General features: G+C 30.3%; 1 protein-coding gene across 2 annotated transcripts in view; it reads left to right on the forward strand.

Annotated features, from left to right (window-relative positions):
- The window catches only part of LOC106460881 (otoferlin-like), a 235,509-nt gene that overhangs the window by 141,612 nt on the left and 81,298 nt on the right, over positions 1-12,599 (forward strand). For both annotated transcript variants that reach the window (XM_022387687.1, XM_022387686.1), the window contains exons 2-8: positions 2,272-2,330; positions 3,723-3,811; positions 4,160-4,259; positions 4,985-5,217; positions 6,385-6,500; positions 6,674-6,821; positions 11,533-11,587. In XM_022387687.1, the coding sequence (XP_022243395.1) occupies positions 2,272-2,330; positions 3,723-3,811; positions 4,160-4,259; positions 4,985-5,217; positions 6,385-6,500; positions 6,674-6,821; positions 11,533-11,587 (800 nt within the window). The remainder of the gene's footprint in view (positions 1-2,271; positions 2,331-3,722; positions 3,812-4,159; positions 4,260-4,984; positions 5,218-6,384; positions 6,501-6,673; positions 6,822-11,532; positions 11,588-12,599) is intronic.

A 12,599-nucleotide genomic window follows, 5' to 3' on the forward strand; every position in this document is an offset into this window, starting at 1 on the left:
ATTTACTTGTGACCACTCAGTGTATATATATATATATATATACACCGATGCACTACGATCATATAATTTTAAACATCAGACCCAAAGCATATTGAAAGCTTTATAAGAAATAAAGAAGACCCTTATTAAATGAAAGTACTCTTGATACAGGAGCAAAGAACGTAGTTATTACAAGTAGAGAACAAAATTTAATACAAATTCTAAAGGCAGCTAATTACATATTTTTATAATATCTATAATTCATATCTATTTAATGTATGAGACATCTGTTTCTCACTAAGCTCTGATCAACTAACCCTTAACGTCAATCTCAGCTGTACTTGAAATTATTGTGGAACACATTGAACTGAATAAAAAATGATAACAGGAGAAGCAAAAATATTTTAAGAGTAAAAGATCATCAAATATGTTGTGATGGGCACTGACATATATCACGATCATAAAACGCAAAAATATAAAAATAAGGAAATGTAAAACTGTTATTACGTTCGTAAATAGAATAAACTTAAGCACCAACATTTGAATAGCACGTGTGTTCTGTGTAAATTGGGGCATTTGAATTTTTTCTTCCACTAGAGAATAAAAGCTGTTTTCGAAGAAAATGAAATAAGTATATTTTACATCGCATGACAAATTCTATCTCAGTCTTTCTTGTCGCCGCTTGAGATTTTCATAATCATCACGATATAATAATAATAATGCAAATACTGTATACCCACACATATATAAATATATATTTACCAGTTACAGTTCCTAATATTTTATTCTTTCGAGAAAGATTTTGTTTGTTTGTTTGTTTCGTTATTTTTTGTGCAAGGCTACATGTAGGGTTACCTGCTAATAGCCATCTATGATTATGAGCTGATCGACTAAAATATCAACTGGACGACAACAATCACTCTTGGGCTAGTCTTATTTGAATGAATAGTGTGATTTTGCCGTCACATATTTTAACGCATCTACTGTATGTCACCCATGAATCTACTGATTACTAGACCAGATGAGCTAACCACCAGTCCCCACCCAGCCAGTAAACATTGTTTTGGTGTTAAACACAAAGTTGCACAGTGGGCTACCTGAGCTGGCCCACCACACGGATCAAAACCCGAAATTTAAAGTTAGTTATAAGCCCACAAGCTTGGCGTGAAAGAGCTGACTTTTAGTCCTAAGATTCTTCTGTATATTATTTTTCTTCAGAAAACAAAACTTAAACAATTATGATAACACTTTCAATAGTTACAGTTGGAGGTGTGAGTCGTTAGATAAGTCCTGCAATTTTAAAAATAAGATTAAGTCAGACAGTTCTAATTACTTTAAATAACCATTATAATCACACAATTCTAAAATGATTTTATTTGATATTCCTTGATGACTCACGCCATTTAAATTACTTTATATACCTTAGAGATCACCATAGTCACGTAATCATTGTACTTCAGGACTAAGTCATCAGCGATTTGGAATTAATTTTATTACACACACTCTTTTTTCTGATTTAGTTTTCGTTTCTCATACCTTTGGGATAATGTAGAAATCAAACAATTTTAAAATCATTTAATTTGTTTGATTGTGTGTGTAGTTAAGCACAAAGCTACACAATGGGCTACCTGTGCCCGCCACTGGTGTCGAAACACGGTTTTAGAGTTATAAGCCTTAGGACTTATCGCTGAGCCACTGGAGACCTAAATTATTTTGTTTTACACTCTTTGATAGACACTGAAATAATTAAATACAAAGTTTGGGGAAAAATATATTTTCAGAAATTAAAATAGTGTCATTCTCAAAAATCGAATGAAGAAAAGGAATCTTATTTTTTCAATTTCAAAGTATTGAATTCAGCATTGGAATGCTTAAAATTTAGATAGACTGTTCTACTTTTAGCAGCTCCTTTCTATTCCACGGAGATGTTTGCAGCATTTGGCTGTAAACTTTCAAATATAGATCTAAACAAATGTAAATTTACGAAAGTACCTCTACTACCAGAGAGCGCTGTTATGATTAATATTCACGAGTAAATATAAATATTTCTATTTGTTTTGTATTCATGTATAAAAAAAAGGTAAAAACAAATTTGATTTTCCCTAATATATAAAATGACTTGATTATCAAGCTTTGTTTTATTTCAAAATCACAGTTCATGTATTATAAAGTTTATGTTTAGATAATTACAGAAACATTTTTTTAGGATTGTTTAGAAGTTTTGAAGTAGTTTCCTTACATGCGGGTAAGTTTCATATTAACAAAAACTACTAATATACCATTTTTTTTCAGGAGTTTCCCGCTATACAAAGGTTGTAGAAAACTCAGATGACATCGCAATATTTGACGAGGTATGTAAGAATATTTTTATTTCTTAACGCAGCAGTATTCTTTAATAACATATCTTATCTGAAACTTGCTCAGGGTATTCTTTAATATCATATCTTACCTGAAACTTTCTCGGGGTATTAGTTAATATCATATCTTACCTGAAACTTTCTCAGGGTATTATTTAATATCATATATTATCGGAAACTTTCTCATGGTATTAGTTAGTATCATATCTTACCTGAAACTTTCTCATGGTATTATTTAATATCATATATTATCGGAAACTTTCTCATGGTATTATTTAATATCATATATTACATGAAACTTTCTCAGAGTATTCTTTAATATCATATCTTACCTGAAACTTTCTCAGGGTATTATTTAATATCATATCTTACCTGAAACTTTCTCAGGGTATTATTTAATATCATATATTACCTGAAACTTTCTCAGAGTATTCTTTAATAACATATCTTATCTGAAACTTGCTCAGGGTATTCTTTAATATAATATCTTACCTGAAACTTTCTCAGGGTATTATTTAATATCATATATTACCTGACACTTTCTCAGGGTATTCTTTAATATCATATCTTACCTGAAACTTTCTCAGAGTATTCTTTGATATCATATCGTACTTAAAACTTTCTCAGGATGCCTTCATTTGAAAAACGTATGAAACAAAACTCATTTTCTAAGTGTAAGATAATAACTAAGAATTTCATGATTAGAATTTGAAACAAGTTTTATTACTAATTTGTTGATCATTAATGCATTATTTTTGTTCCTGTGCTTCGACACAGATCATTAATGTTGAAACTGCAGTCATAATGTTTTTTCACATTTAAATGGACTCATTTTACACCCAATGAAACTTGAAAAGCGAACAATTTAATCCCAGTCTTATTAGTTTTGAAAAATGATGTAGATATAACTAAGTTTACTAATATTGAAAAAAAAATATATTGAAGTGAAAGAAGTATGAAAATCTTCAATAAAATATTAGAATGCCTAGTACTTTATATTTGTTTTTCAAAAAAGCCTCTCTGCGATTAAATAATAACTTTTATGTTTCCAGATTATAAAAACTTCTGAACGTTTTGCTTTGATATTAATAAACTTAATTGTATGGCTAAAAAAATATTAAAATTGAATCTAGATAACAAACTTATAGATTATTTACAACATAATGATAATATACGTCTACATTTATTTTAAACAGGAGATATGATACTTTCAAAAACGCATGGATGTTTTATATAAAAAATAATCATGAGAAATATTTTGATGGTATAATTTGAAACATCAAGAAAAATTTTAGTAAAGAATGACAGCACATACTAAAATTAGTTTCATAATTAAGGCTCGTTATGCTTCTTTATGTAAAACAGTTATTTTTTATCACATTACAGGTGTTTGAATGGCCTGTAGCCAGAGCTGTTGAAAGTCACGAAGTTTTGGAAATTCAATTACTCAATTACAACAAATATTTCACCAACAAGTACGTAACCGGCAAGTTTTGAGTCATTTTGATAGATCATTTATACTGGATATTGGCGAATATTTACTGGAAACTTACTCTTTAAAAGATTGTAACAAAATATTGATCTACGTAAGTTTTTCGTTAAACAAAAATTTCTAAAGTAAAAACTTCGGATCAAGCGAAGCAGCACTGCTGTTAAAACAGTTCTTGTTTGTCGATTTAGGCAGTCTGTTCATAACTTTTAAAATGTACCACCAGGAAAAAATAGAAAATAGAATTTTTAATAGCGAATAAAGCAGTTATTATGTTAAAATAAAGCCTATTACCTTACAACACAAAAATAAAGGTTCTAACACTATTTTACAGAGTAACTGGATGTTACGGACTTGTTCTTCAACAGTTAATAGAAGACGGACACCTGACCCTCACAGATATGTTGTTAGACATCAACAATATGCCAATTGGGGTAAGTTGACTACGCCATCTAGTGGCGTAAAGTACTTTGTCTGAAGTATAGAAATGGAATAATACAGCTAACAAATTTCTTGTATCACTAGACCAGGAAATGTATAGCATGAGGCACTTTCTGACCAAGTAAACTAATTCTAAATTGTTACTTTATACGTCCAATATTAATTTACAATAAAACAATCATATACCATTTTGTTGTAAACTAAGATTGAAAGTTGATTTGGATATTTTTAAGCACAAAGCTTACACACTGGGCTATTTAGGTTCTGCCCACCACAGGTAGCAAAATCCGAATTTTAGCCTCGTAAGCTGATTGAATAGTTTAAAATTATTTTATTCGACCAGAGAGCCACCTCTAATTAAAAGTATGCTTTTGAGTTGTATTGAATTTTGAGTTATAGGTTTATATTTATGGTTAAATCTCAGTTGCATCATTTGTTTAAAAAAATATAAGATTTGAGAATAATATTTTACATCGAAACTGTGCATCTAAAATATTATTATAAATAAAGATCATAAACAGGTTTAAAGCTAACTACTAACATCCCTATATTAGCATTAAATTAAGTTGCTAATGGTATGAATAACAAATTTATGTAAAAGTATGCAATACACATTTTATTAAGTAAGAAGATTAAGCCTCCTGAGATTAAAACATTTTAGTTGTACACAGTAATTAAAATTGGCATAAGAAATTAAAGTTGTACGTTATTCCATAAGATCGACATAACATTTGAAGTGAGTTACACGGCACCAGATGGCTCTGTGGGCAACCGGAAGAGCAGTGGTTTCCAATATGGAAGCTTTGATGACGACAGGCAAGCACTCATCGACATTGAAGAGAATATTGCTAATCTCGAACGCAGCATTAGTCAACGAGCTGAGTTAGGAGTGGGTTCTCACCAGGGATCGCTTGCCAGTTTACTTCCCCCAAAATCTCCGGAGAGAAAACGGTACAAAGATATGTAGAACAACATATCTATATTCATATCATTCATTGTGTAACGATGTAGCATATGCCCCTAGCAACGTACGGTTTTTCATACAGTGAGGTTTCTTCATGAAAATGTTATAACTTTAGAATAAACTGATATTTCATAATATTATGCGCTATAATTTAAAACAAGGTATTTCGTAGCAGCAAAAGGAAAACTAAATTCATCTTGGGAGATTCAGCGGTCTTCATCCACTTGTTAGAGTTTACTTGGAGACAAAGTTTCGATATACTAATTCAAGTCATCATTAAAGCCATAAACGTGATGACGATCTACGCCAATAGATGAACACATCTTCACGTATGCTCAGGCTGATGATGAAATCCGTTGAACATTTTCAGCTTAATCACAAACATGTTTTCAAACATCAAATTATGTCAATTTTTGAAATTAGGTAGCTATTTTCTTTGTGTGTTTCAAATCCATTATTTCATTTTAATGCCTGACTTGTATCATTATTACTATCAATATTACTACTAACATTTAGTAAAAGCTTTATTACAAAATCAAAACTTGAATTAGAAGTGACAATAATAAAATGTGTTGCAAAAAATATCAGACAAGGTTACGAAAAATCTCCATCAAATGCCCAATAAACCCAATAATTTCCTATATAATGATATAAATATTTATATTTTCTTCTTGAAATAGGAATGATGAATAAATGAAAACCAACAGAAAATAATACGTGTTGAAAACACCTGTATAAGTAGCAGTAGTTACAAATTTCAATTAATCAGAAGAGTTGAAAACTCACATTAATGTATCAGTGAAAGTACAATTTACGATATAAATCTGTTATACAATAAATATATAAAATGAGTAGATTAGATTAAGTTAGATTCTCTAGCTGTAAAATGTATTATTGCTGTGATTCCTATAACATCTAAGGAGATTAAGCTAACGCATGAGATTAAAACAAGGCCTAAATTAATATAACATTTATGATGACAAACTTACACTCATGATTATCCAGTTACAGTTTAAAAAATTCCATTGATCATTGTGTACAAAGTAATCTTTTCTATTTTCTAAGAAAATAAAACATATTTTGATCTTAAGTGAAAAACATATAAAAAAGACAAAACAATTATTATTTCAGTAATTTATTCGCCCTTTCGCTAGATCTCTTCCTGCTACAATGAAAAGTCTAGCAAGTATGATGAGATTAGGAAAACATCGCCCTTTGTCTGATGATGAAGAAAAGGCTTCCTTGAAAGGCTCGGAACACCTAGAATATGGTATCTTTCTGCTGTTATAATTATAATTATTTAATTTTTAGCTTATTGTACTACATTCCTTTTCTTCCATAACGGATGTAAGTTTTGACGTCAGAGTGAAATGTTTGTTCTTCCATAAGAGATATAAGTTTTAACGTCAGTGTGAATTATTTGTTCTTGTGGTTAACTTTCAGGCTCAACACACACACTGACACGGAAAGTAAGTGATAATTTGATCTATATGAACTCAAGCGGTGACGAAGACAACCAGGCAAAAGTATTGGAAGAATTAGTTGTGGATACGGCGCCATACTCCATCACCACTCCAGTGGTCGTCAAAAGGTTAAATATTCTAATGTTTATAAATTTATCGCATACTACTTCAATGGTCATCTAAAGGTCAATAAATAATCTAATGTTATTATATTTAATTCATTGCCATACCAGTGATTGTCAACATGTTAATAATTGTCTTAATGTTTATATATATATATTCTATCGTCCCATCAATGTTAGTTATAAAGATAATAATTATTCTATGATCCTTATCGTTACTCCAACAAGGTTTGTCAAAAAGGTAGTTTATGGTTTTAATGTTCGTTCTTTTCTTTCCGCTTTCCTCACTAAAGTGGTTTTCAGAAGGTTAGTAATTGTCATAGTGGCCTTATATTTACATTGTAATCACTCCAGTTCGAAGATTAGTGGTTCCTACCAAGTTTAAGAGTTAAAAAGAGGATCACCACGGTAAAAACAAAACAAAAATTACATATTTAATTTTAGAACGTTTCGGAATTTACACGTTTCATAATCAGCGATCCAAAATGTTTTCATACAATATACATGTATAGTGTACGCACACACACACACACACACACATATATATATATTAAGTAGATGTACAATTGGACTAACTTTGTTGAGGAGCAAATTGCATACCCAGCTCTGGCCTTGGTGAAAAACCGACAGATCTCGTGAAAGTCTACAAATAAAGGTGAACAGTCCATAATGGCTTTCTTTTTGAAGTTCTTGTAACGCATTTTAAACATCGTACCTTAAAAGTTTTTGAGGCTGCACTTCTCCACCTTTTTTTCATTTGAAAACGCGAAAAACACGTACAAGTTTGCTGATTATGAGCAAAATCACTACGAGGATTTTCAGTAGCGTTTATTTTCCAAGAAAATTGTTATAAGACCAAGGAAGTGGATCGAAGTGAAAAGGTGTAGCAGTCAAGTAAAGAAACTTGACAGAAATGGCAAAGCAGTTGAGTCACTTCTTGTTCAAAGCAGCCCATTTCACAGTAGAGATGTAGTTAAGATTTTTACTGTTTTAGTTTGGTACATTTAATGCATTAAATTTAACAACAATCTTGAGTTTTGCTTTTACGGAAAACTATATTTTACATAAAGAAGAAAGAAATATCCTATAAATATTTTAATTGTGAAATACTTCTATAATTCAGGCTTAAGCGCTAATTCTAACTCTAGTATAAACCAAAAGTTAAATTGGGTGAGTTAGAAAAGAGCGAGAAACTTAAACAGCAGCAATATTTTTATTCTCCATATTGTAATTGGATACTTTTTTCTGTATATTTTGGTTGTTATGGGAAACAAGCCAAAATGCTGAAAATCTGATTTACAATCTTTGACTTGTATAATTTTATTGTGGTGAGTTTTATTCAAACTCAACTATTTACAATATCTACTGCAGTAACGATATACGGGATATAAAATAGTTTTATTTTTCAATGTATGGAAAAGTTTGACAAGAATTTAGTTTGCTCTTGGAGTACAAAGCTAGTATGCCAAGTTTGGTTTGCTCTTGGAGTACAAAGCTAGTATGCCAAGTTTGGTCTGGTCTTGGAGTAAAAAGCTAGTATGCCAAGTTTGGTCTGGATCGATCAACTCATTTAGGAGGAGATGCATCCACAGACAGAGAGACAAAAAGTTTTCTTTGATATTGAATTCATACTGCACCGGTATGGCTCAATATGTATAGCGCATACGTGAAGAACGCCTTTTATACTCAGCTTTGGATCGCTTCGCTCGGCAGAAATGGATAAAACAATAAACTCGTGAAATGTTTATTACAGAGAAATACACACGTATATATATAAAAATGGCCATGCAACGTTTCAACCTTCTACTTAGTTGATCATTAGGCAAGAAAAAATAACGATAATTGACACATTAGAGAATACAAGATTAAGATAATGTTTTAATCACGTGAAGCGAGAACAACAATAAAATTAAACAACGATATTATTGACTGTTTACAAAAAGTATCTATGGAACGAAGAAATTTGATTAAAAACCTTTACATATTTACGATAGTTCTTCTTTTTTCTTACAAACAGTACAAATTTTGACATGGAGAAAAATGTATACAAAATATAAATAATGGAAGAAATAAGTAAGTGTTAAAAAGGTTAGGAAGACAATTTAATAAAGTGAATATATATCAAAAGAAAGAGAACTTAAAAGAACTGAGGTTATTATTTAGACTTAAATGTCCTATTGAGACACATAGGCTTTATTTGACTAAAAGCTCGAAATCTGAAGATCCCGATGTCAGTGTTTTGAAGTTATCAGTTGATAAATTTATTAATTTGACGGTACCTGCAAATGGGGAAAAATACATGCACTTAGATACGTTTTACCGGTTCTGCTTGAAACTCCTACTTCTTCATAGGCACGTATTTTTAATTGGTATATTGTTTTTCCAATATAGGTGACTTGATATTGAATCTTTTTTTACAAACATTCCGCTCGAAAAAACTACTAATATTTCCCTTAATAAACGATTTTCTGGAAACAATGACCTACACCCTGGTTCAACCGGAAACAACGTGAACAACAACTTGAATCTGCCTTCAAACGCAATAATTTTATTTTTCAAATGTCACCTTTATGAACAAATAGAGGGCGTATCAATGTGCTCCCCTCTAGGACCATCCTTGTAAACCTATTTCTTTGTTATTATGAGCGGTTGTGGCAAGACAAGTGGCCAGCGGAATCTAAACCATTAACACACTTTCTACTTTTTCGCAACAAAGAATATATAATTAATTTTCAGGATGATCGTATAAATTCAACTATGAAATTGAGACTAAAAATGAATTGTAATTTATAGATGTTGAAGTTAACTGTTTAAATAACTAATTTACAACATCCGTCTATCAAAATGATAAAAAAAAAAACGTCGACAGCTTTGTACCAAATTCATTCAAATGTAATCTTGTAATTAACTTTAACACAGTTTACACCATTTGTTCCAACTACACATTGATTCTCTGAAATTTTTACACAACATCCTGAAAAATAATGGTTATCGGTTATAGTTGTTTAGAAGAATAACACGTAATTTTGTTTCAAACAACATAGCGCAGACTAAAAATTCATGCACCGCTTCAAAATTTTCATTAATTCTTGCCGTTCCTTTCTTGGGAAAACAGAGTTTTATTGTTAGCAAATAAATTCAGCATATTACAAAAGAATTTTACCCTCGAATAAAAGTACAGTTGATTGTCAGATCTTCTTTCCGTATTCGTAAATTCTTTAAAACTGAAGTCGTTCTGCCTATTCCTCTACGTTCATGGGTCGTCTACAAATACATTTTTGGTGACTGTAAAGCCACCTGTATTAGCAAAACAAAATGCTAATTGAAAATACTTGCTTATGAACATATACGAGTTTCAAGCAAAACATATAAACCACTCCTAAGTCCAGGTGTTCCACCGGTCGCCCACTCTGCCAAATTAATAAATTTATCTACCGATAACTAACTATAAAAGACTGACATCAGGTTCTTTAAAGCACGAGATTCTAGTCAAAGAAAGTCTATGTATCTCAAACGAGCATTCAGTTCTAAATAATGGCCTCAGTTCCTTTCAGATGTCTTTGCTGTGATACATTTATTTTACTTAATTGTATTTCTAACAGTTCTAAAATTCAATAAACAGAGTTGTTTAAACATTTGTTTAACAACAAGTAAAAACTTGGAATGGTCTATTCTAAAATTCACTTATTTTTTCCCCTTTGTATATTTTGTATAAATTATTTTCGTCAAATTAAAATTTGTGCTGTTTGTTGTTATATACTAAATATATGCTTTATATGAAAAGGTTTTAGATCACTGATTATGTAATGTATAACGTCTGAAACGTCCGAAGATTAAAAACGTTTTTTTTTGTTTTTGTTTTATCGTAGTAATCCTGTTTTAATTGGACTTTGCTTTCTGCCTAACGAACGTATTGCAAAAGTTTGACGGTTTATTTGTATTATATTTTGTAAAGTGACTTATCTTAATTGTTTCTCTAACTCATCCTGCTCATAAATATTTATGAATGTTTAATAATTCTTGAAATGTTGTCTACTCTTTCCGGAGATGAGAAAATTCGGTCTTATTTTAATTTTACTTAGAGTGCCATCATGTAGTTTGACTGCTTCTGTCAACGATCCACTGTTTTGTCTTTGTGAAGACGATAGTTTACGATATATATTGATATTTTTGAAATCTTTAAATTCAAGATATACATGATATTGAAACCGAACAAGTATAGCAAGTTATTAAAAGTATTCTATTAAACTTATCGTGAAATCAAAAACTATTGTGAAACATCGAACATTTTGCAAGACATGATTTGATAGCTAAATATAAACTTGTGCATAGAAATATAGTATTACTTTCCTTGTGGTATGTTTTATGGACAAGTATAAGAATGAATAAGATAATTTAGACTTCTCTGTGACACATATCCTTTGGATTATATTTCAGATTTGGAGTGATTTCACGATGAATTTTCTTGAAACCTTTAACACTAGAGCTAAATGTTCTTTTAAAAGTCTATGACATAATTTTCGCTACCTACGAAATTTGAAACGCATTGCTAATATTCTAGAAACGTTCAGTTATACTATGCAGTCAGAAGATATAACTAATGAGAGAATAATATCAGAATGTTTTTATTTAGTCAAAATGTTCATCTTAATGTTTAATCCATAATGTAGATATTTATTTCTGCTCTAATTTTAAGACTACTTTCTGTTTACTTTAGGCCTAAACTAACTCACGAGATGCAACCGGTTGCTCTAAAGGCACAAGATTTTCAGGTACTTAAGTTCATTTGATGTGTTGCAATAGACCGAATATGGTTGGAAATAAAATAGGTATTTGCTAACTTAAGACCCAATGTTTTATTTTTTCTTTCTGTAGAAGCATTTGAAGTTTTTATTGTACACTTTACTTTCATATCCTAAGATAAGTAATATTTTCATTAAAAAACAACGAAAAACATGCACACATGAGCTCGAAAACAAAGTTGATGAAATACATTTTTTGTTATTGAATCTAATTAATGCACACGTTATAAGTAATCCACGTAAAATGAAAACCCTTAAAATTTCTTTCAGTTTCTCATGATTTTCATTTAGCATCTACTGTATTTTATTTGTAATTAAATAGAAACCTTCGATCAGTGTAAGGTATGATTTTACAATAAAGTTGAGAGGAAATTTCTTATAAAATAAAAAAACTGTTTAAATATTAACCTTGTTCATCAACAAAATAGACAAATATTTTAAAATAATTTTAAATGCCAGATGGTTTGTTCTGATTATTTTCAAACTTAAAGTATTAAATAACTGTAAACTTTTCACGCTGATTTTTAGTAACTGTTAAGTCTATGTAAAGTCTTTCTTTAAAATTCCTGATAGCAATGAAAGAAATATTGTTACGTTATTTAAAGTATTAGATACGACTTCTCAGGAAGTTACCTATTGTTTTAAATTTACATAAAAATTAAACTTCACATAATATAATATAAAAGACTGTTTGGTTTAAATATTAGTGATTAATTTATATTTGTGACTGAATCCTTTATTATTTTTAAAATTTGTTATAATAATAGTTAAAACGAGAAGATTGTAGAAGGTTTTGTTAATAACTTAATTGGTGTCGAGAATATAAAAAGTGGCCAGACGACTATGTAATAAAGATATAAATAGCGTGAGACGAGCGGGAAGCGGCAGACACTGTATTACACACGACGAAAGGAAAGAGAATATTATTGGTGTGAAGTTAAGTAACGTAAAAGTGATAGGCCTAATGTTTAATATGTTAGAG

The sequence above is a fragment of the Limulus polyphemus genome, unplaced genomic scaffold, assembly GCF_000517525.1.
Source record: "Limulus polyphemus unplaced genomic scaffold, Limulus_polyphemus-2.1.2 Scaffold854, whole genome shotgun sequence".
Taxonomy (NCBI): Eukaryota; Metazoa; Arthropoda; class Merostomata; order Xiphosura; family Limulidae; genus Limulus; species Limulus polyphemus.